The 24651-nt window shown below is 38.7% G+C and overlaps 3 protein-coding genes and 1 pseudogene across 8 annotated transcripts in view; 1 reads left to right on the top strand and 3 right to left on the bottom strand.

The window, feature by feature from the left end:
• The window catches only part of LOC148735282 (uncharacterized), an 82044-nt gene that overhangs the window by 5869 nt on the left and 51524 nt on the right, over nt 1–24651 (top strand). The window lies entirely within an intron of this gene.
• LOC148735289 (sperm motility kinase X-like) lies at nt 42–1426 on the bottom strand. The gene has a single exon (XM_088752920.1). It carries the CDS (start codon nt 1424–1426, stop codon nt 143–145), a length of 1284 nt encoding a protein of 427 aa, XP_088609046.1. The 3' UTR covers nt 42–142.
• LOC148735288 (uncharacterized) lies at nt 3994–12932 on the bottom strand. 5 transcript variants are annotated; one of them, XM_088751894.1, is made up of 10 exons: nt 12785–12932; nt 11280–12305; nt 10602–10688; nt 10115–10192; nt 9930–10024; nt 9135–9378; nt 7489–8635; nt 5177–5879; nt 4325–4413; nt 3994–4112 (listed from the first exon to the last, which is right to left on the bottom strand). In XM_088751894.1, the coding sequence occupies exons 2-7, from the start codon at nt 11346–11348 to the stop codon at nt 8447–8449; spliced, it is 762 nt and encodes a 253-aa protein (XP_088608020.1). In that variant the 5' UTR covers nt 11349–12305; nt 12785–12932; the 3' UTR covers nt 3994–4112; nt 4325–4413; nt 5177–5879; nt 7489–8446. The 5 variants fall into 5 exon arrangements, with proteins under 5 accessions (XP_088608020.1, XP_088608017.1, XP_088608021.1 ...); XM_088751891.1 differs by having other exon boundaries at nt 4325–4383; nt 11280–12929; XM_088751895.1 differs by having other exon boundaries at nt 7489–7949; nt 11280–12928.
• Nucleotides 14578–24038, bottom strand: LOC148735287 (splicing factor 3A subunit 1-like; annotated as a pseudogene). The gene is made up of 15 exons (XR_015998605.1): nt 24029–24038; nt 23880–23924; nt 22631–22762; nt 21749–21786; nt 21217–21329; nt 20526–20604; nt 20135–20215; nt 19940–20027; nt 19034–19105; nt 18301–18377; nt 18083–18203; nt 17505–17816; nt 16716–16950; nt 15572–15787; nt 14578–14935 (listed from the first exon to the last, which is right to left on the bottom strand). The product of XR_015998605.1 is annotated as a splicing factor 3A subunit 1-like (transcript).

The raw sequence follows: 24651 nt of genomic DNA, 5'->3' as shown, positions 1-24651 counted from the left end.
AAAAGCTGACGTTTCGAGCGTTAGCCCTTCGTCGGAGCGAATAGAGGAATTTTGGGTTGTGTGTGCTTTTAAAGGCAGAAAATGGAGCTACGTTATTGGTGGGAACATGGCAACGAGATGGGAAAAAGAACTAGCGAAATGCCTATGCTATAATTGTAGAGATTTGTTGCAAAAATTCTTCAACAGTAGGCCTATCACCGGGGTTTTCGTCAGTGGCTTTTTTCACAAGCACCCGCACCTTGTCATAAAAACCTATTAAACACGACGCAGCCTTCAGCATTCTCCCTAATGAGTAAATGTCACTAGCAATGCTGTAACGTTTTTCTTTTTGAACTTCTGGTGCTAAATTGGTCTTTCTTGAACAGTAGGACGAACTTCGTTTTGAGGATGGCAACCCTAGCTTGGTGCTTTTACCGAAATCAATAAGAATCGGGTCATATTTCGCAGAGTCGGACTTTCTTTCCAATACCACATTGTTAGCCTTAACGTCATTGTGCAGGTAGCCTTTTAAATGAACATAGCTCAAGGTGGAAGCTATCTCTATAAACAGTGAAGTACAATCTGTTGGTTTAAGTAGGTTTTTGCTTGCTGCCTGATGAAGACTAGTGCTTTCTTGGTTGACGCCATGGAACTGTAGAACAAGGCATAAGGGCACGCTCTTTGTAACTATTCCAAACAACATTGGGAGATTAGCATGATCCCCCAACGCAGTTATAACCCCTGCTTCATGAAGAAGGTTTTTCTTTGCCCTGTACTGTTCTTCGGCGTTGTTATTGTGTGTCATTTGCTTCACAATAACGGCGATCCCGCGGTAACTTGCTTTGAAGCATTGGCCAAAACTTCCACAGCCAATAGAAAGTTGGGTTAGGTATTCCAAATGTTCCGGAATCAATTCTTTAAAGCTGCAGTTGAATTCTTTATCAGACATACTCTTCAAATGGATATTTTTCTGACTAACAATACGTTGTAACGTTGTCTGTGCTAATAACGGCCTTGAATGTTGAGTCGGCTTGCGTTTTGCGTCGTCCTCAAGCGCCATCCGAAGCATTGCTGCTGATCTTGAACAATTTACATCCAAGAGGTTTGTTAATCGTGGTCGCTTCGCATTACTCAACATTTGCTTTTTCGAATTAGCCTCAAGCATGATAAGTCCGCTTTCGTTTCCTACCTGTTCTGTAACCAGATTTGGAGAAAGCGATGTCTTATCTATCAAGTTCGTCTCGGCCACATTTGGTCCATCATTGATGTCCGGCAGAACTTCAGTATTTGCGAGCAGATCCAGGTTACGCGCCTTCTTCTGCTGTCGCTTTCGCTTTCTCCACTCGCTATTTTGTTTTCGTTTCTCCTCGGGAGTATTTTTTCGCGATTTTACTTCCCGTTTATTTGTTATTTCCAGCTTATTGGATGCTCCAAGGTCCGCCCACATTTTATGAATGAATTCCCATGAACGAAGAGTGAAATAGTTGAACACGTGCTCTTCCATCCGATCTCACAATTTACGAAAACTTCACTTTTCTCCAGAAACACGAGAGCCGTCTTATTGAAACTTGATGACAAGTATAACCGGCAAAGAAAACACTGCAAAAGCGATTATCTGTCACATCGATGTCAGGATTATGACACCCTACAGGAAGGCTGCCTGGAGTGCGCAGGTCGTCTGTCTGAGTCAGAAGTATCCAGTTACTATGCAAATGAGCTTTGTGCGAGGTTGAAGCTCGCATTAGCTCATTTGCATAAAAGGATTAAGTGGTTCAAAGTTCGTCATGTGATCAAAAATATACCGCATTGTTGACAGATAATTATGGACAGGTAACCTGCAGTTTTGTGAACAAGTTAATCGAAACGAGTTTTCATCAGACGAGATGTCATAGTGGGTAGAATTAGCAATATGGTTAAATGCCAGTCTAGCAGAAAGGCAATTAGTTGTTTTACTGATGACTTGTTTTGTAAACTAAAAAGTGTTCTTGAACGCAAAGTTATCGGCTTTAAAGTAAGAGTTTGGTAAACATGGAATCAACAAATTCAGATGGGAAAACCATTCCTCTTGTCAACGGACAGACCACAACTATCCACAAACAAGGAATCGAAAAAAAACAGACGGGAAAACCATTTCTGTTGGAGCATTGGCCGTCTATTAACACATATTATTATAATCCGCCTTTCTTCGGAATTTTTTTACTTTACAACGTCATATGAAGAAAAATCGGTTTCTGGTGGATAGGATTACAAAATTTTGCCACATTGCAGTTGAACATTTAGAGTCTGCGATAAAGTCTCTTAAAGACTTCCGCTCATCCAAAGGAGAATATAGTTTACGATCATCACTGACTTGGTCATTCAAACGATTCCGTAATCTGCTTTTTGTTCTTCTCTATCTTTCGCTTAGTTGAAGTACATTTTCGTCAAAGGGATAACAGCGAAAAGTCATAACACGGAACTAGGGGAAATTTCTCAAGACTCTATTTTTTAGGCCCTTTTTTTAGCACCGATGATACAACGTTTCAGGGAAAACTTTGTTTTGAGTTTCATAACAGCATGATTAATCTTACAAGTTGCTTCACTAATGTGTTACACCGATACGACAACGTCCGTGCCCAGATTAAAATTGGCGAAGTAGCACCCCTTCTAACAGGTTTCCCATCCCATTGTATCAGTAGAGCTCAATAAGATAACGCACGCGCAAAAACTAATCACAAATGAAAACGGAAACATATAAGTACTTACGATTTTCGAAGCTTTCAGCAACAAAGACGAATTCCTGTTAAAAGTGAATTAAGAGAGACTTAAAAATGTCTCGGTTAACCTGTTAGAGAGTTTAAAAGATTATCTTGTGGCCATCATCCATATTTGCTGTAAAAATTTTACATTGTTAAAGACATTTCTGTGAAGCACTAGCGAGGAACATACCTGGAGTGCAATGAAAAGTAACAGAAACTTTGCCATCGTTGTCTTCAAGCTGCCACGATGGATGAACTCAAAGTTTTGTACATATTTAAATAATTACACCGCTGTAAACGTTCTCGTTATGCAAGCAGGACATCCGCCCTTTAAGGCTGCTACTCGAGTTATTAATTTCATTTTGAGACCGTTACGTAAGCAGTGTGTATGGCCCGACAAATTTTGCATTTATCATTTATCAACAAGTTCATTCGTCAGACTATGAAGTAAACGTAGTTTTGGTAGTTTCGTCATGAAAAGACATGGTGGAAAACTGTATTATAACGCCGCTTTGAGATTAAAAGCCAATTATCCACAGATAACTTTCAGATCTTGGATTTCGTTCGCAAACCTAGTTTTATTAATGATCCGATTCAAAAATTTCAAATTTGTCAAGCTGTTTTCAAAGCTGTCGTGCGTATCTACTGAATATGTTGTAAATAGAAGAAGGCACCGGTCAGTACTGGGATAGAGTGGAAGTCTTAAATACCGGCGTTTCAAAACGTATTTTCAGAGAACCTCTTGTTAATAGGAGAATCCTTGTTTACAATATTTGCCTCATTAGCATATGCAATTCAGTTTCTGATGGAGCTAAAAATAAATCGATTCTGAATATCGAGAGGTCAAAGTCCGATTAACTCGGCCAATGAATACGAGCCTGAGGTATTGAATGCTTTTTGTGCAAAACGGGTTTAAAAACTCAAAATTTTACATAGAATGTATGAGCTCATTAGCGCTTTTGCCACCCAGAAATTTTGAAGTCTTTGATGGACTATTTCTCCTTGAATATTACACCCAAAGAGCTAACAATTTCACCATGTACTAAGGTTTTCTAGCTCTTTAGCTGCCTGAAGTCAATTTGTACCTAACATCCTTCTTTACGCAAAGCCCTATGCAAATGAGCAAAAATGTAAACAATGACGTCAGCATGAATCCGCCTATAGGGAATAATATCAAACATGATTTAATTCTTAATAAATCGATCACAATTTTCCATGATAGGATTAATAAGTTAAGAAACAGACACCCATTCATATTCAGGATCTCCATAGCTTACCTGAGCTGAGTTGAGCACAATGAAGAGATAACGCAAAGCTTCATCGAACTGTATGAATCCAAACAAATACGTGACACCAAGTAAAGGAAGTAAAGCAAGAATACTCTTTAGGCCTTTCCTGAGATAAGTAGATCAACATGCATTAGTTAGTAAATAAAGAAAACGGAAAAAGCGAAATAACATTTTTAAAGCGATATCGACGAAACAGTACGCGTATTTAAAGCGAATCTTTATTGTGCTATTATCTGGCGTATATCACAAAGCTTTGTAGAGAGATGAGGTACGACGCGCAAAAATCATCATTTTCTGTTAACAAAAAATGTCTCTCACTTTAAAGCTTCCAAGCTGCTTTTACTATATTTGGAGGCCAGCTTCCCAAAGACAACTCGCTGAAGAATTGCAAAAATGACAACATTTGCCTAAGGAAAAAGAATACTTGGAACATAAAAGAGGCAAAGCAAAAAACACTTAATTTGATTAAAGTCTCTAAAAATAAAAAGAGGCTCAAGTGACACTTCCGAGAATGCCTAAGATGTTCTAACGACATTTAGAAGTTACTTCAGAAAGACTAAAATCGGACTTGAAAAGATGGACATTGCTCAACAACGAAGCATTATATCCCTGTTTCCAATCTATTTTCCGATCATGTTGTACTAACTGATCAAGTAGTAAGAAGAAATAACACGAATTTGTGTTATTTGTGTTTATTTGTGTTATTAACAAATAAGTCATTTGTGTGACATTTTCGTAAAGGGTTAAATTGGCTACGATATCGTTGGCATGGGACTAAAATATTTTCCCAAGGCTTTTAAGCTCACAGCAAGTGTCAGGGATATAGATTTGATTCCATACATCTGGTAGTTAATGACAATTAATTACGAAGAAAAAGTCAAAACCACTCTCTCACTACTTATTACAAAAACTCTGGGACGTTGCGTCTGGGTGTATCAATGCGTAAAGCTAATTCTACTATAACATGCTCACAAACTGAAAAAAAAAGTTGCAAATGTGAAAAAAGATTTTCAACTTGCAAATACATCGGCGAATAGATCGCAGATCTCTAACAACAAGAGAAGGGGAAGGAATACTCACTCTGGGAAAGGAGCGAATGCAAAAGCGGTGTTATTTGAGGGATTAATGGTATTTCCCGAGAATAAACACACAAAAAAACGTAAAAAATACCAGAAGAATGGCCAAAACTGGTCCTTTGAAAATCCACTGGTTTCCGTTGAGCCAGCATCTTATCAGGTGTTTTATGATGAGAGAGAGTTAGCAAATAAACATACAATTTGTCTCATTTTTGAGACATAAAAGGTGCACTCATTCTTCCTTCTATTTTAACTATTCCTGCCTGACGTAGCCCATACTGGTCCAAAAACCGTTTCTTTCAGGCTGACGAGACCTGACTAAAATTCAATGTCGCCTAAGATAAATCGCAACTACGATCCCTGTCACACAAAAACACCCTGCGCATGTGCCCTAAACAACTTCCATGACAACTGGACACTGGAGCAACGTCATGCTAAATGGTCTGAAATTACCAATGTTGAATATTGTCGTTCGATTAATTATCGTCAATCAGAACGCAAATTTCAAAAGATTTTTTTTCTGTAATTGATGATCAGTAAATTTTATCGAGGGAATGGTGATGCACACAAAATAACCAGCTGTCTCAATTAAGAAGTATCAAGACAATGTGACTTTAAACATTGCAAATTGTGATGTCCTGTGTTGAGTGCTGGCGAAATAATGACAAATCTGTCCCGCTTTATTCCCATTCGTATAACCAAGGAGCCACAAGTGATGTCGGTAAATGTGACTTTCCCCATATCATAGCTTAACGGTTCAATGGCTGCCACCAAACTCACAATCACCAGAGGGATTCCTGCAAGACATACATATATTCACCAAGTCAAAACAGAGATGGTGCATTGTGAGAGCGGATCAAGAGGGTCTGTCACAAAAGATAGCTTTAGCCTCTCCAAGCAAAAATGTTTCTATTTTCTTATGTTAATCTTAAGACCACAGGGTTAGCTGATTGTATGAAAATTGAGTGCTCTTATAAAGTGGCCGTGGAATTTTCCAGCCCTTCTAATTAAGATGCTGAAGTGGTTGTGGTATGGACCCTTTCAAGGAGCATACACGTTTTCACGTATGATGTGCGATCCTCGCAGTAGATAACGCTATTTATGCAATAGCGAAAATCAGACCTGAAAAAAAAAAAAAAATCAGTTCTGTATGGGACTCGAACCACTGACCTCTGCGATACTAGTGCAGCGCTCTACCAATTGAGGTAACAAGCCAACTGGGTGCAGGCCGTTAAGTTGATTCGTAATAAACCCGTGAAAGTGATAAATGAGATGTAATGAATATATGAAGTTCATGTATTTTGAACAGCGGTATTAGCTACGTATGATGTGCGATCCTCGCAGTAGATAGCACTATTTATGCAATAGCGAAAATCACACCTGAAAAAAAAAATCAGGTCTGTACGGGACTCGAACCACTGACCTCTGCGATACTAGTGCAGCGCTCTACCAATTGAGCTAACAAGCCAACTGGGAGCAGGCCGTTAAGTTGATTCGTAATAAACCCGTGAAAGTGATAAATGAGATGCAATGAATATATGAAGTTCATATATTTTGAACTGCGGTATTAGCTAAGTATGATGTGCGATCCTCGCAGTAGATAGCGCTATTTATGCAATAGCGAAAATCAGACCTGAAAAAAAAAAATCAGGTTTGTACGCTGCACTAGTATCGCAGAGGTCAGTGGTTCGAGTCCCGTACAGACCTGATTTTTTTTTCTTTTTTTATGGTCTGATTTTCGCTATTGCACAAATAGCGCTATCTACTGCGAGGATCGCACATCATACGTAGCTAATACCGCAGTTCAAAATATATGAACTTCATATATTCATTGCATCTCATACACGTTTTTATCTACACTCGTCATATATTAGTTTTCCAGGAGGGTCTGTCCTTGAAAAGCTCGTGAAAGTTAATGGGGAACTTGCACCATGGTTTCGCAGAGATAGATGCAGCATTTTGCTGTTGGCAGTGAAGGCGTTGAAGATAAACCACGTCCAGAGGTCCTGAAAATAAGTTTTCATTCAAGAAAGAGGATGTTCACTAATTTCTTCAATTCGCAGGGGGTCCTTACAAAGCTACAATCACAGCTACAGGTGACATTACTTCACTTTTGCCAAAAGTTGTTCGGCATATGCAGTCAATAGCACGGATTCGAAGTCGGTCTCGATACTAGTTGCATCATGACAGTGCAGTACTCCAAAAAGCTTGCCTCACACAGATGTACCTTGATGACAATGGTACTCGTTTAACCATTTCCACCGGCTGAAAACGGACTCAGATTTCCGAAAATGTTTCAAACAGTTGGGAAATAGTGGTGCGACATCCAAAATTTTCTTATTAACTGTAAGAACAAGCCGGTTGATAGGAACATGTATGTGCGCAAATAGTGTCTCCGCAACTTACAGGATATTTCTCTCTAGTTTTGAAGAATGTCACATCTAGAACACCTACAAGGTTACCGAGGCCCATGGACAGCAGAAGATTTTTATGCACAAACAACTTTTCACTCTTTATCCTAAGATATAAAATGTAAATTAGTGTGGTAAAATTGAAGCGAACGAAAGATTTTACGCTTTAAAACAACAACTCGTATGTGCATGTACCAATATTACCGCATGAATATCAATGAATATAAGTATATGTGCGATCTCTTTTGTCAGATATCACAGTTTAATTGGGCCATAACAATGATACCGCTCCCACTTGTAGAGACTTTACCTAATGATTGTAAGGAGTACTAGTGACACGAACACTGCTGCTACTGAAATACACATGAGAACCAACTCCAAGTTGTCCTGGATTTCTCTTTCCTTGATTGACTCGGGCGTGAGCTCAGGGTTGAGGATCACTTGATCTCCGCTTTACTACCACACAAAGAAAGCAATACTATAATGACGTATTTCCTTTTCACTGACCTCAAGCTTTTAACGGCCACAGAGAAATCGTCTGCTTCTATTTTTTCAGGGTAACGATTTTGACGAAACCTCGTTTCTATAAAAGGATTACCAGTGATGCTAGATAAAAAAACACACATGAAAGGTGGGAATTTGGTTTAATAATATGTGCCGACAAAAGCTTAAACAGCAGAACTCATGATGAACTTAAGGACTTCCGTTGAGGGTGTAGCTGATATTTATTAGAATGCACACTGGTTTAGTGGGGAACTGGAAAAAGTAACGGTGTAAATGCATGAGTACACATAAGTACTCCAGCTGATTCACAGGCTTGTTCAGTTTCTCAAATGCAACTTTTAATCACCAGTCGTTTATCCTAAAGTCCGTCAAACAGAGTCTAATAGTCATTAAAACCACCTGAAGTATTCATTGTACTGATCAGATTTTCAATACAACATCGTCATTACTCAAGCCGAACGCGAAACCGGCGACAAGGATCTTAGAACCGTCCAATTTATTGAAGAACGAGACATTACTATTGCTACATTATTATTGATTAACAAGATTATGATAAAGTTCACCCCATCAATTGTAATCAGTTTACAGTCATTTACTTCCATTATTTTTTTTTCTTTGTGGCTGGACGGGACCTTAACCTAAACAACAACAGAACGTTATTCCAATTATTGACTTTGCTCTTTCAATAATGTTCAGTTTTAGACAGTTTGGATTAAGACAATTCAGTTAGGGAAGATTCTTAAGATTTGGCTTTGTTTTTTAAGGGGTTGAAAAAACTTGACTTCCCAACTCGATTTCTGCGGGATTGATTGTAAACATTATAACTTGATTGCATTATCAGTAGTTTACATTAAAGCAATGGTTCACTCTTTCAAAACAAGTCAAAGCGAAGCTACTCCCTCAAGACTCTCATTCTTGGTGTTCTCTCTCGCTCCACACTTGTCCTTCACGGCATAGTTTATTCTCGTTCCTTAGTTTGCATTCAGAAAAATCAAATAAATGATAAATTTAAGATTTATAAACGAAACCGAGCGTTTTCTATTGCTTCTCAGTAATGATTCTATAACCCAAATCTTTTGCCACCAGTTTGCCTTCGGATACGCTAATGTAACATTTACTTGGTAGTGCAAGACGTACCTTGTCTAAAATATTAGAACTATTTGTGGTGTTTACGACAGATGTTAGGTTGAGAAGAACTTCTTTCGATGAAAAAGCTGGTAGCCATCGAAGTGATTTGACGTTTAAACTGATATCTAACTGGTGTTTTGTGTCTTGCCGTTGCGGATGCTGCATGAATCGGTTGAATCCTCCGGTCGTGCACATCATTTTTCTGGAGGGAGGTTGGGAAAATAACCCAGAGACCACAGAAACCCCAGCCACTCTAAGATAATGAAAAGAAAAAGGAAATAAATGAAAAAGAAAACAGTTATTAGAGGTGATGGGAGCTTCACTCAGCGGAACCTCAATGCTGTTCACAAGTTTTCTTCTGGCACAGCGCGAGATTAAGAAAGTATATCCTCTTCCCGAGACATGTATCAGCCATTCTAAATCTTAAAAATTAGAAGGAGAGCTTTATTCCAGTCCTGATACCACTTCTAAAGCGATAGATATCGGTATTTGATTTTTGTAGAATCAGTTCTCGTTTTCCTTTGGCCTTTGTTGGGATCATTATTTCTTGGTACTTCTGTCCGATGTGGTACTCCTGCAGAGTCAGCCCCTGTTTGATACATATTATTTTGCATGGAGCTCAGCAAATGGTGCACTATTACTTGCAATAGGAGGGGTACAAACGACAAAGACTTGTTTGAAGAGTTTTTCACTTACATAGATCCGAATAAAATATTTCGACCCCACAACTACCTTAAGTGCTTAAGTGTTTACTCAACCTTTTAATGGCTCTCCATCACACTTCCATCCTATTTACCAACTTACTTGAGAGGTTCATGACATGTGTTGTTAGAGCCTGCGAGTGACGCAGCTTCCCTAAAGAGATGGCACACTGCAGTTATCAAATCTATTCGCTCTTCCTGTGTAAGAAAAATGTATGAATTCAGTAATTGGCCTTGATTGAAATGAAAAATTAGTACAGTGATATCATCTTCACGCAGTTGGCTCACCAAATTAAAGGAGCTTTTAGTCTCAAAGAAGTCTGAGGTGGATGTGGGAGGCGCGTGCTCATCAGCCACGAGAATATCCTGCATTGAAAGAAAGGAAATTAAAATGACTGAAGGGGAACACACCCAACAAAAAAAAAAAACAAAAACTGACGGTGTGTTTAGGGTAAATATATGTGAGAAGGGCATGTAAAAGCTAACATTTCGGCCAATGAATATTATCATATAGGTAAGTTTGACTAAATTGTCACAACATCAATTGGAAAGAACCCTTATTTTCCGTTTTCTGATGAATGACTCGCCTTATCAGGAGCGTGGGACACACAGAGAGTCCGAAACGTTATGGAGAGTGTCACATGGGGACCTAGTTAAGGCTTAATTCATTAGAGAGTGTTATTCCATTGCCAAGCTCAAAATCTACCTCCAATGCCATTTAATTGGAGTTGACTTTTTAAGATTCAACCGTTGTGTAAAAGAGAGGTTTCTGTACCTGACAGAAGATAATCGTGATATTAGCGTTCTTGGAAGTGATGGGTGTTAATAACGTTTTTACGGCTTGGACGAGATTGTTGTAGATCTAAAAGAAACTGTTGTTTTGAAAACGCCCTATTGGAGCAGAAAGCTCTCGTGAAATGCCGAGAAAGTTTGTGATGCTAACCTCCTTAATCTGAAAACCAAACAGCATAGTGACAACTTTTAATAAAACAAAGAAAAGATCTTAAGATATAGTCTATTCCTACCATCTTCTTCCTACTTTGTAAAGTTAAATCGCGTGAAAGATCATATTAACTGCAGAAATACAGTCGTTCTGCTCGTTTGTTTGTTTCTAATTACTTGTTAGTTACGCAGTACGAGTGGACCATAAATTCCAAATACACCAGTTAGAGATTCTGCGAGAAGCTTAACTGTCAGTCAAAAAAAGATAACAGCAGCAACTTGATTGTAAAATAAGAAGGGGTGTGGTCGTCCTATATTGACAAAAAGTAAAAAGACCAGTGAGCCAATGATAGGAAATAAATTACAATACTGGTAAGATACGCAACGCCCACAAATAAATAGCTCGCAAAAAATCACAAACCAGATTACCAGCAAAGAGGAAAGAGAAAAGAAATGAAATTTTTTAAGCGTTTTTACCAACTTTGCAAGAGGGTATAAAAAGGCAGGTTACCTTTTGATTGAAGTAATCAAGAAGACCTTTATTTTCACATTTACATGTCTCGTATAAGAGTCTCCACATGGTTGTATATGTGCCATAAACACACTCAAACTGAAGCGTTCCTGAAAAGACAGTTACATGTGCAATATCAGGAACGACCTAATTTTCTTCTTTGAATGAAACAGCCACCTTTCACAAATTCTGCAAGAAAAGGTTAGCTCCGAAATAGCAATCTTTCATGGACCCTCCGAAAAACTGTCCAGTGTCCCATTTAAAGCCACAAAACATGTTCAGTGAAACCAGGTTAAACTGAATGAAAATCAGTAACAGAAAACGACAAACATCAGTTCCAGAAACTCCTACGAAAAAGAAATTTAAACAATGTTTAATTAAAACAGGTTTGAAACGTGTTTTCTCTTAGGTGTAAAGGTGATAGAAAAGTTAAGTGTAGCCTTTGTTTGCAAAATATCACTTTCGTAAAACGCTACCGAAAAGTCTTAAGGATTAAGCCGTGTATGTGTACAGGTCAGAAACATTTCATATAGCTCTCTTTGAGACGTTTAATAGAAAATATAACATTTTCTACAATAGCATTACCCGACATATTTCATAGAACTTCTTTCATACTTTTAGAAAGGCATATAAACTGCAATATATTTTTTGTACCGCAAAGAAATTATTAAATTGGTCAATTTTTCAGTGCAATCGCAGTCTTTGCTATTCTTTTCTTTTACCAATAAAAGATAGGCTGATAGAAGGGAAATCCCCTTTGCTCTTTTTCTGGTAACGAAATGGGGAAGTTATAATCAAAGAATGAAACACGGGAGAGAAAAAAGTGCCATCCAAAGGATATTTGAAATGATCGGGGTGCGGAAGAAATACACCTAAGATTGAAGTGATTAGACTTGGTTACCGCAGAAATAATGAAAATCACTGATACTCCACATGGATCCATTACAGAACACCGTCGTATTTCCTTTGCAGAATAAGCTGATCTTGGTAACTTAAGAGACATCATATTTTTCGAGGCACAGTAACCTAAAAACAGAGTTACAGCGTTAAGAAAAACTCAATAAAATATTAAATCAGCTCTCCGGCAAGCCTCCTAAAAACATTATTTTTACGTCTTTTTACAGCACTAACTAAGGTTGCCACAGCTCTTCCTTTCCTTAGGATCTCATCACGATCTTCCACACACATTATGCGGTTACACGACAAAACTTTCCGGATTCAAAAGTTATCGGATTCAAAGTTCCCTCTTTAAATTCCGGATTCAAAATCTCCGGAGACACGACCAAACCGGGGAGTTTTTATTTCGGATTCGTCCACTTTCGTGTAAACGACAACATCAATCCACTACTAAAACGTTTCGAATTCATTATGAATCCGGAACAATTTCCTCTAGTGTAAACCTAGTCTAAATGGGAAACAACATAACTACCCAGTACTACTTGGAGTTTCTCTTTAGGGTACAGAAAGTGGAGAGAGGTTTAATAAAGAGTAGGGAGGAAGCTTACTGGATATTTGTGGTTCTACATGGGGCGCTCACTGGAGGAGTTGACTTACGGAGACGGCGCTACACTTGTATAAACAGTTGTAGTAAGACAAAAACAACAGAACGAATCAGGCAACTTTTCGGCCTCTGAGACGGTGAAGTCTTTTATTTCTTTCGTCCACCACGTTCTTTGAGTTGTAGCTGCACTACACTGGCTGGAGTGACATTGTAATATGCCAACGAGTTGGAATCTTTGATGAAAATTCCCTAAAAGAGGCAAGAAGACATATTTGAGGATTTACAGAAAATGAGAGACGAATTGGCACATTGAAGTTCGTCCTGTGCCAAAACTTTGGATAGATGTGGTCGAAAATATAAGGAACTTATTGAAAGGTTGACAAAAACCTCGCTGCTTTAAACTGTCTGATCTGCTTTCATCCTTAGTTCTATTCTACTCTGCCACTAGGAAAATTGAAAGATAGACTAACAAACAATTCTCTTTCCCGTCAAAATTGCTAAATTATAACGCTGATATGACCTGTCAGATGTATGCAACACAAAAAAATCGTGTTTAAATTTCTCCCGTGCTTCACAAAAACGAATGTACAAAGAATGAAACAAAAAAAAAAAAAGCCTCAGTAAGCACTTGACCTCAGAAAAAGAAAGAAAAGAAAACAAGCGGAAACAGCGGACCTTTCCGGCCGCATTCTCAGCCAAAGTAAACGATTAACTCTTCGGCGACTTGTTTCTGACACGAATTTCAGAAAAGGTATTGAATGAGAAATTGAACGAGTAAAACAGTTTAAGGGAAGTGAAAGCAGCCATCTTAAACCAATTCGCTTTTAGTCCCGGCCATGAACTGTTACGCAAGTGTTTGCTCTTTTCTCTTAAGTCAATATTTGTACTTGAGCAGACGTTAATAAATGTATGTCTAGTCGTAGGCGGATTGTCAACGCGGTGAATAAGCTTCATCACCGGATCAGTTTAAAGAGATAAACCTGCTAATCTATCGCCTACTAAAACTATTTGGGAGGTCGCACGAGACTTCGTGACTTTCACGTTACAGTTGTCAGATGTAAGGGCGTGCATGGCGTATATGGTCAGAACGTGGAGTTTAATAATTCTACTGTAATTTATCCATGAAGATTTTAAGAGAGGTCAACAGTTCGCACAAAAAAACAAGATGGAAATTTTTCTTGACTTTTGCTTGAATCTACTTAAAGGCTGTGACCCACGAGAGCACCGTGCACATTAGCTAAGTAATCTACTAAAAAAACACTCTAGGAAAACCTGATGCAGCAGAATTTCACTAAAAACCCTGTCATATCCTTGGTAACGGTTACCTTATTGAGTTATCTACTCTAGCAAATTTCCTTTTTATCACTTCTTATTCTTGAAAGGTCTCCTCGTCGAAAACCTGGTATTGGACGAGCCAACTTACCCAAGAGAAACTTGATTTTCCATCTATGCAATCAAGAAAAAACTTGCTCGTGTATAAAGGAAGATCATTCAACTAATAACTGTTTTCCCACTGTATCTAGCTATACAGGGAGATTAAAAAAACTCTCACCCCAAGCTGTAGTTTCTGCTTTCCAGCTGGCATACCAGTAATCTCGTGCAGTTTAGCCTTGATGACAGAAATCTAGCGAGAAATAAACAAAACAAAATAGCACTGAAAAATTGTTAAGAAAAATAGCAAGGTGTAAGAAATTAGAGCGGTCAGGAAAAAAAAGATGAAGCTAGCACTGGGAGAGCTGAGGTTTAAATTTACAGGGTCTGCTTCCCGAAATAGTCGTTTTGATGAAAGCTAAGTTTTCGAATTATTCTGAGTTAATTTGCCAGCTTTCTCGCGCGGACATGCACTTCTCTGGGTACCAGACCCACACTTAACGGCAAAGTAAGACGAACTGTGCTGCCGTCCAATTTCCACTCGGACTTATCGGGCATGTTAGGGATCTGGACACCAAAGGTGACCGGGTTAGGGTTGGAGGAAAGGAATTGATCCTCAGGAACAAGATTCGCTTCAGCCGGCTCAGTTCTGGACTTCTTACCAGCTCCGTCATCTCCGTATCTCGCTTATTGAGCGGGGGAGGTGCAACAGGCAGACTGGGATTAACAAACGGCGGGGGCGGCATGCGCGGGAGACCGCCCGGGGGTGGCGGGGGCGGTATACCTAAAGATAAAAAATGAAAGTAAGACGTTGTTGGAAGGTCTTTAAGAGTAGATGGAAAACAAAGGCTGGAAAAAAGAAGAAATCAATGCACACTGTACAAGACAGACACCTAGAGGTGCGTCCATATAGCAGTCTCACAAAGGTAGGGAAAAGAAAAGAAAAGTGAGCAAGCTTTCATTAGCGCTCCTGTGAGAACATCTCGTGAAGTCTGGAAGAGTCAGGTTGGCCCGTCTTGCTTGATAGCAGGAGGTTTAAACCTTCCATGGGTTTCGCGAGTGCGATATTCCAGTGTAGCAGCGCTAATGCGAGTCCGCGAGCACGCTATCACAAAGAGGTATCACTGAAAATGTGTCAATTACTGACTGGTGGTTTTAATAAATGCGTAATGGAATCGAGTAATGGCTTTCTTTCACCAGACGATCAAATAAAGCTCAGTCGCTAAAAATATTTAAAAAAGGATCAAAAATAGTTGTAGAAACCGAAGATTTTCACGCGTCATGAACAACAAACCAGAAAAACGTAGATTGCAATTCCTAAACATCTCATTTCTGGAAAATCGCCCCTGGACAGACGACTTGGTACTTTTTTTGGATGCTCTGCTCATTAAAATTTACTTCAGTAATCGATGGTGCTTACCCATAAACTGTGGGGGTGCACCAGGGGGAAGCATGGGTGGAGGTGGCGGTAGATTCATCATCGCGGACATAGGGGGCGGAGGTGGCGCTCGTGATGCGATCATCGTACCCAGGGAGGGAGGGGGCGGGATAGCTGTGATAGGTAGTAGCGGGGCATCGGGAGGTTTATCTTTGGAGGTTTACCTTTGGTCCGATTCGTTCTCGTTCTTCTGAGGGCCTGAAGGGCAATATAAGAACTAGGAATAAGTACTTACATGTATGGCCACTGTCGCTTCGAAGAACACGATATCAGCACGGATCCATGTGACCATGGCTGAACCGTTTAGTTAAAGCTGTGACCCAGACTTGAAAATGTTCCTTAGGGTTTTTTTCCTTGACGGTCCTCTTGGCCGACCAAATTAACACTAGCTCGGATATTAAATAAAAGTTACTATTATTATTATTATTATTATTATTATTATTATTATTTGTCCGCGGACATTATCTTTTACGAGATGAGGATAGTTTTCTGAGAGCGAAGTTAGAAGAAAACCGTGAGTTTAGAGGAACAGATAATGTCCAAGGAGAAAGATATGAGCATATGTTCGCGCCAACTGGAGGCTACTGTGTTTAACATCCTTTCAAATATTTTTCGATGCGCGGGAAAAATGTCTACCAAAACCCCACATTTTGCTGAGTGGGATGTTTATTTTTCAGTGTTATCTGGTACGACTTTCATAAACAAACAAACATGTCCAATCTCCTGTAACGATGGCTAAACGCTGTCTCTTCCTGAATTAAAAGTTTGCTAACGAACGCTTTTATCGTGTTAGAGGTAAGGTATGAAAATTGGGAATATCACTTGACGTATATCCTCACCTTTTCACCAGATTTAACTGAGGAATATTCAGTCTCGCAAAGACCAATCGCACGCGAGCAAAAATATTCGATAGATTATTATAAGTAATCATTGGATGAGGTTGAGCAAGATTTCATGAATTATCAAAACCGAGGTCTGAGGTATCTGCCGAAGCCTTTGGCTTCGGCAGATAACACAGAAACGAGGTTTGATTCGCACTCGCAAACTGTTGCTTCTTGAAATAACTTATATGTCCGCTGACGGAAATCTTGCGCAACATGGAGCATAGAGTTAAGTTCATACTCACGTGAGTCCCTTCGATTTGTGTATGGCCTCGATCTGTTGTTCAATTGTCACGCCTTGTTGAGCCAAGCGTGACGTGGCCGCCATGGAAGCAGTGTGACCATCCCATGTGACCTTCTCTGGTTTTCGGATGTCTTCTTCCCCGATCTTCTTACCGATGACAGTTTCTTCGTCACCAGCTCCAAAGATGACGGTACGGCGCTCGGCCAGCTGCTTCAGACTGCTTCCAATTGACATACCTGACAGACAAATGGAAGTATGCTTTAGGCATCCAAAGAAATTCAAAATAGCCAGAATTTAGCCAAGACTTTGTCTAGGCTTTGTCATGGTCAATAAAACACACAGAGAAAGAGAGAAGACGGAGAGGTTGAAAAAGGAAACAAACAAAAAAAAAAGACTAGCTAACAACTTGGACGGAACAAGCTTGATAAACTTCCAGACGCCAAAGATCAAACGAACGTCGATTCTACTGAGATTGTTTTGGGCTTTGGAATTTCACCGAGACGTCTGCTCCGCGAGATCTCGCTCGAGAAAAAAAAAATACCTACTTTCCAAACTCGTTTTCGACTCTATGCTCTTCGTAATCATATTGTTTTCAAGCACAACAATTAATCTGAGATGGCCTCACAGTGCCTTCACACAGGCGTCTCAGAAAACAGACTTCCAGTCAATAGTCTTTTCCAAAAATAGCTTTAGTAAAACGACCCTCCCCCCTCCCCTTCTATTTTTCTTGTTTTAACCTCATAGCGTATTCACACCGAGCAGATTGAATGACCAATAGCAATTCTTTTACCTTCGGCAACCACTTGTTCCTGCTCTTTCTTCTCCTGCATCACCCTGTCTCTCTGCTCCCTCCAGCGTGGATCCAACAGACTAATCTTCATGCGCTCAGCCATGTTCTCTGCAAGGACCCGCTCGCCTGTGATTGGTGAGATCAGGAACTTGTCCGTCTGTGCCAGGGGTGCAGGCGCTTTAGGAGCCTTAGGATCATAATTTCTCCGGATTTGGATGTTCGATCCAGGGGCCGTGGGAGGTAGGGGCGGTTTGGGGCCGGGCTCCAAGGGGATCGGTGGAAGAGGTACCTCATTGATGTCTGTGCTTTTCAAGAAGATTAAAACAACATGGCCGTCACGGTCTTTGCAAAAGAGTTATAAACACTAAAACAAACACACTAAACGCTTTTGCGGACAACCTCGTATGTAAACAACTCTTCTCCCATTCTCCTTCACAAAGTCTTGTTTCAATCCCTGTCCAAAATTTGAAATTTGAACTTTCTCATAAGCGGATGCCGACGAGGGTGTAGGTACTATGTAGGTTGATGAAAAGGTACAAGCACTGTAGGTAGTAACTTAAGATAGGATTGTCTTACCCCAGTTGGCTCCTTCATAGGAGGGGGAGGTGGAGGAACTTGTAAAAATGGCGGCTCTGGTTCAACGAGTTCCATCTCCACATCCATGTTGACTTCCATGTCATCTGGTGTAGGACCATCATCCTACAAACAGTAATGATAAACTTTTCAGTTTCGGCCTCGAAAAGAACATGAAACATTAATACAACTAACAAATTTCAATTTATCACAACCTACACACTTGAACTTGTTCATAGCGCTCCTGCGCCAATATCCTGGCTCCAAGCTGTTCTCGACTTACTGGTGGAGGCAGGTTGGCTAAAATAACACAACACAAGGATCTTAATAAATAGAAACAAATGTTTTCACAGAGTAATGCTTAATTGCAGGTGTAAATGGTGCTTTTCTGTGAAGGTTTTTGACAGCTTTCTCCTTTAAATTAGCAGCTGTGAAACTAGGACAACTGCAAATTGTAGCTGTCTCTACTGACAACCTAAAAACAGCATTTCTTCAAAAACATCACTCACTTCCTGTGTTTCTTACATCAAACCATGAACACTATAACTCTCAAAATCTGAATGTTAAATCTCCCTTCTAGCTACCACATGTTTCCCTGTAAATTAGTAAGACAATTTGGTAGTACACCTGTACATGTAGATCAAGATAAAAAATTCGAACAGATGAGTTTGAGTAATGCTCCCAACCTGTTTACTGGATAATGTATGAATACCAAAGGGAGAAGTTCTATGTTTGACACTTCTGAGAGTTAAAGGGTGCAACCCTCATAGAATTGTAAAGTGAGTATATTGGCTCATATACCATAATGGCTAAACCAATAAAAAGTCTTGAATTGCATTATCCAATGATCCAGTTTTTAATAATGTATGGATACCAAAGGGAGAAGTGGTGGATGTTAGACACCTCTGGGAGTTAAAGGGTTCAACCCTGGTAGAATTGTAAAGTGCGTAACCAACCTGTTTCGTTGTCTTTGAAGTCCACTGTTTCCACCACAACAAAGTCATGCCAGTCCACTGATGCAAATGCAACTAAATTTGAAGGAAAATAATCAGTTTAGGAATAGTTCATTCCCATACAATTGAGCACTGCATATCAACTTTAAGCCCGTGGAGAAATTTTAAGGAACACACACATAGTAATTAGCCCGGCCTGCAGTTCACCAAGAGTAAGAAAAGATTTCATAAACAAGAGAGGCTTTAATAACTACCACAAGAACAAATTACAAGTACTTCGCATAAAAATGCAACAAAAATGTAAAATTATTTGAAAAAAGAACTTCATTACCACAGTTGGATCAAGAACAGAAACCAAATGCTCAAAGAGAACCACACCCTCTTGGCTGTCTGTCCTTCAAACGACATGCACATGCACATGTACATGAATATATCTTTCACAGAGTCACATAATATGAGTGAGTTGCACTGACCTGCAACTTTCAAGGTGCATCAGAATTGTGATCAATCTTGCAAAACGTATGATGCACGATCCTTGCGGTAGAGAGCGCTATTTATGCAATAGCGAAAATCAGACCTGAAAAAAAATCAGGCCTGTACGGGATTCGAACAACTGACCTCTGCGATACTAGTGAATATGCTAGTGAATATAACTGATTATATATGAGGGGAGCCTGTCTCCTTTCCGGTTTTTATGTGGTACATAGAAATGTAGTGTATCATAAAAATATACCCACCCCCCTCCCCCCCAAAAAAAGTACAATATGGAAGAAAGTTAACTTTCAGACATTTGAACTACATATTTCTGGGTGGAAGATTAATATACTGACTACTAGTTTTCCCAAACGAAAGAGGATTACAATTCACTTAGCAACAAATCATTGTTAAAAAATTGATATTAACTCTATTTAAGTGTAGAAGACTTTTGTGATACCTCTTTGGGTTTGTAGGCATCCTTTTGCAACTTCTCTTTGATATCACTTGGGGGACTTAAGACCTGATGAGATGAAAGATTTATTGAACCTGGTTACAACACCTACTGCAGTACATGAGTGTGTTTGTGTGAAAATAGTTTGAAACAAAACAGCACTAAACAAGTCTCACCTTCGTATACTGTACCACAAGCTTGGTGAAGTAGTTGAACAAACTGTGCTGTGGCGGTAAGAAGTCAAACTGATAGTTTCTCTGTAATAAAAATGATGATTGTGATTGCAAGTCACAATGGCTGTTTCAAAAAGCAATCTACATGTACAACTGTTAGATGTATCATTATTTTTCATTCTAGTAAGAGAAGTGATTCTCTTATTATCATTCACAGTGTAGTTATACTGATCACTGGTTTACACCAGCCTTTTCCCTATGGATCTGCTGATTGGTCTCGATTGATCAACTATAATTCACTTACACTCTACTAAATGAAAAATATAATAATTTTAGGTAGTGCATATACATCTGAATTGTCTCATGATAGTAAAGTGTCTTATGGCAAACATACTTGCTCTCGGTTCATGAGATTGGTTAGGAACTGACACCCATTCCTTGCCACAAACTGTGCAGTTAGTTTTACAATATTCCTGTGTGTTTAAAAGGGATAAAAAATGATGACTTGAAATTACCATGAAAGACCTACATCTATATCAATTCTCTACACTGTCTTCCTGTGTTTTTCCTTATTTTTGCTTTTAGAATATGGTGTTGAATCAAAAAGTATTCCCAGCTTGATATTATCATAGAATTCAATAATTTCCAATACTGTAACAGTACCTTAACAGGGCTAAAAATTGACGGTCGCACGGTCTCCAGTGGCGAGTTAAAACTGACTAGGGCGACCAAAAGTTTAAGTTTGATCGCCCGATGGGCGACTACATGTACAATCTCGAAAAGCTGTAATGCAATGTAAATTATGAGAAGTACAAAGTTAAGGCTTAAGGAGCTTAAGGCTTAAGGAGAACATTTCAGAAGGCTAGGCTACAAGCATATGTATCTTGCATCAATACAAACTGAACAGAAATATTTAACATGCCATCAGGTTTTCAGTATAAACAGATTATAGTTGAATTCAACTTTACTAATACATGTAAATAACAATTTATGGTAAAATATACCCAAGGTTACTGATTTTACACCCAGAGAATTCTGAAAAAAAAAGAAAAGGAGTTAGCATATGACGGTATTTTATTACTCACAGATCTAATGCAGATATGGAAGGTGGATCAGCCATAAATTCAAACTCAGGGGGAGGTTCTTTGGGTACAGGTGGCTCTGAAATTGCCACTGGTATCTGCATCAATGGTTTTGGCTGAAACCAAACACAAACAGAGTTCAAATGATGTAAATGTGAACAGTAACACATTCATCTATCCTTGAGTATGCTTAAAAATTGACAATGGATATAACCATCTAAAGTTTTACCAAGCTGCAACCATTTTGGTCATCTGGAGGCTGGAAAGATTTAGTTGACACAACTTTATCTACAAATCACCAACTTGAGCCTCAAAACTTTGTAATTGAAACTTTGGAGAATTGAGTATTAAGTTTCACTCCAAGACTGTCCACTTACTGTACAAGTGACTAACACAGTAGGCTGTAACAATGAATTCTCAAGATTAATCCACAACAGATCTACACTTTGTAGCTTTCATTTGGAGAATTTTCTCTCAGATCTCAGAAGTGAAAGAGTCAATACGGATCATAAAGATCCTTTAAAAATGTTCCTACCTTTTGTGGAACAGGAGCTGCTGGGATGACCTCCGGTTCTGATAAATAGTTTATGATCAATTTAATGCATTAAAGTATCACAAAGTTTATTAATTATATTATAGCAGACCAAACTACATGTACATGTATGACAAATTAAGCTCCAAAGCAATTACAGGTCCAAATCTAGTTTTCTTTGCTGTTTTAAAATATAATTACTGTATATCGATCTACACTGTATCATTGGGAGGGTAATAATTATTTTTCACCAATTGCGTGTTTACAAATGCAAAAACAATTATTTTTTATCAACTGCATACATAGAATATCTAATACCCAATAAAGGAAATTCAACTTAGTGTGGTTTGAAATGAGGGAAGAAGATAACTACACATTATAGCAACAATCCAAAGATAAAACCTTATAAACTAGTTTGAAGTACAGATAAACACAAGACATAGATACACTGTACAAAAAAAAAAAGAAAGAAAGAAAATGTAAAAACAGTGGGACCAATGTATAGAAAAAAAATTATCCCAATAATTCCAGGTAAAAATAAGAGTAGGCAGAGTTGGCTCTTCTGGAAGGAAAAAACTAAAGGATCCACAGAAAAACCCTTGGCAACAAAGATACATGCAGGGACCAAAAAAACTCAATCAATGTGAGACCCTTGCTCCAAAAATCAGACCTGGATCAGACCTGGGTCATGTCGATGGAATGTTACAGCTCTTCTTACTACGTCATCCAAGCCCTCTTCCATAGACAAGTTCAGACTGTAAATGGCTACTTCTGCATTACTGCATATCATAATATACCTGTAACACATACTGTTCATTCTTATGATCCTCTTTTTCTTTTCAAACTATACAAGTGGACCTGATGTATCATGTTCCTATCTCTCACCTTTGTCATCCTGCTCTTTAATTTCTGTAACTTTTGGTTGGAAGTATGCATGGTAGGGGTCTCCAGGATTCAGGAAATTAAACTTTGGATTGTTTATTTCATTCTGTCTGATTTGCAATTCAAATTCAGGTCCTGCAACAAATAGATAACAGTGACACAATAATTACTTACACAATCCACTTTTCTCAAAGCAGTAAAATCATCAAATGTAATGGTTTTAGAATGGTGAAAAGTGACTGGAGGATGTTCTCCATATTGCAGAACAAAATAACTCAGTGCATCAAAATTTAGCTATATAATAAGCTAAAGGATACATGCATTTTAATTGGTTCTTATCTATGATACGTTGCTGAACTACTGCATAGATGATGTCACCATTGACAAAATTTTACTTTTTTAAATAAAACAAATGGATTCCATGTTTCCATGTGCATGTATCTGTTCAGCAATGGATCAGTGATGACACCACAAGCAACTGCGGTAAGAACCACTTTCTTGTTCTGGCCACATTTCAAAATCATCAATGATCTACTACTAAACAGATACATGCCAACACAGAATTGATCTGTTAAACAGAGAATTCTGCATGACCACCGTAGAATTCTACCATCTACAATCCCTGATCACCACAAAGGATACCAGTTTCATTTTAGAATCATCTTTTCCCCTGAACACTGTTACTGAACAGACAGCTCTGTGCTGTAAAATATCTCTTTGTTGGGATGCATTTAAATCAGACAGAGACAAATGCTGTTCCATTGAGTGTCAAAAATAATTTGGTATTACATTGTTTTTTACTTTACTTTGTTCTGTGACTACTCAAGAAAACTTGTTCTCCCTCCCAACTGATCTAGTCCAAAACTAAAACCAAATGCCAGCTGATCACCACATTTCCTTGAAGTAGAGCAGGTCAGTGTGGTGACTGTATGGTTCTTACTTAGAGTTCTTCTCTTCTCTCCTTGAGATTCTTTCCTTTAGTGTCATATGACACCAAATCAAAAGTTGCTCTATTTAGGAAGTTTTTTTGTCAAACTTGTAATAACAAAGTTATTTATGGTCATCTAGCTAATCAAATACTTATGGACCAAACAAGACTCCACTCTTATCTGTCACACATTTACAACTACAGTATACACACGTGTATGATCCACACATGCAAATATAGTAATTTGAATTCTCACGTCTACTGTTACCGTAGTGTCGATATACTGATCAATACTTGTTATTTTACATATGTGTTGCAACTCACCGTTCCTGGCAACAAAGCTCGCAGTCTTGTCAACGATATCTGAACCTTAAGTTAAGGTTTACGTGTATTTTATATAACTACTTTGAATAAAATGCTCTCATTACCGACCAGTTACTAAATAGCTTTGCTTCGTTCTGAAATATATTTACATGTAGTCATGCACGTCAACTTGAAGTTCTGCACCACATTATATAGCAGCATTGAAACTATCATCTGTCACAGGATTTTTTCTGAAAGGACATAATTTTCATTTTGTTTGATCTTTCCAAAATGAAAGCAACGAGACAATATGATCAGTCTTCCTACAACGTGACGTCTAATTAGTGAAAGACGAAGTTGGAAATGCCTCACCGTATTCTCGCCACCAAGTGACCACAAAACGTTGTCTACACAAGGAAAGATACTTAGAAGGAAAGATACAAGGAAAGATACTTGGAAGCTTAAAAAATGTGAAATACAAGAAAATTAGCCAATTGGGTATTCTAAAAGGTTACCGCCTATGTCGACTGCGGGACTACGGTAGCAAGGAAGAACAAGATGAACACCAACGCGTATGATGCAAGAGACGAACCTCAACACTTACTACGATGTTTAATATAATGCAGATATTAATAATGCAGATATTAGGAAAAGTTTATGCAAGCGGTATATTTTGTGATGTTTAATATCGTCGGCATCCGTTCGTATCGAGAGACCAACCTCAATACTAAGCACGATGTTCAATATAATGCAGATATTAGGTAAAGTATGTCATCAAATTATGGCCTGCTCC

The sequence above is a fragment of the Stylophora pistillata genome, chromosome 3 (assembly GCF_964205215.1).
Source record: "Stylophora pistillata chromosome 3, jaStyPist1.2, whole genome shotgun sequence".
Classification (NCBI taxonomy): Eukaryota; Metazoa; Cnidaria; class Anthozoa; order Scleractinia; family Pocilloporidae; genus Stylophora; species Stylophora pistillata.
The sequence above is the reverse complement of the archived record's forward strand: the minus strand, read 5'-3'. Positions and strand labels throughout refer to the sequence as shown.

What these genes read in the sequence shown, in the direction of transcription:
- LOC148735289 (XM_088752920.1), bottom strand. Translation starts at nt 1,426, where the DNA reads ATGTGGGCGGACCTTGGAGCATCCAATAAGCTGGAAATAACAAATAAA.
- LOC148735288 (XM_088751894.1), bottom strand. Translation starts at nt 11,348, where the DNA reads ATGTGGAGACTCTTATACGAGACATGTAAATGTGAAAATAAAGGTCTT. An exon ending in TTGATTACTTCAATCAAAAG is followed by an intron (nt 10,689 to 11,279) that starts GTAACCTGCCTT and finishes AGTTTCTTTTAG; the next exon opens with ATCTACAACAATCTCGTCCA. An exon ending in CTAAAAGCTCCTTTAATTTG is followed by an intron (nt 10,025 to 10,114) that starts GTGAGCCAACTG and finishes TTTCTTACACAG; the next exon opens with GAAGAGCGAATAGATTTGAT.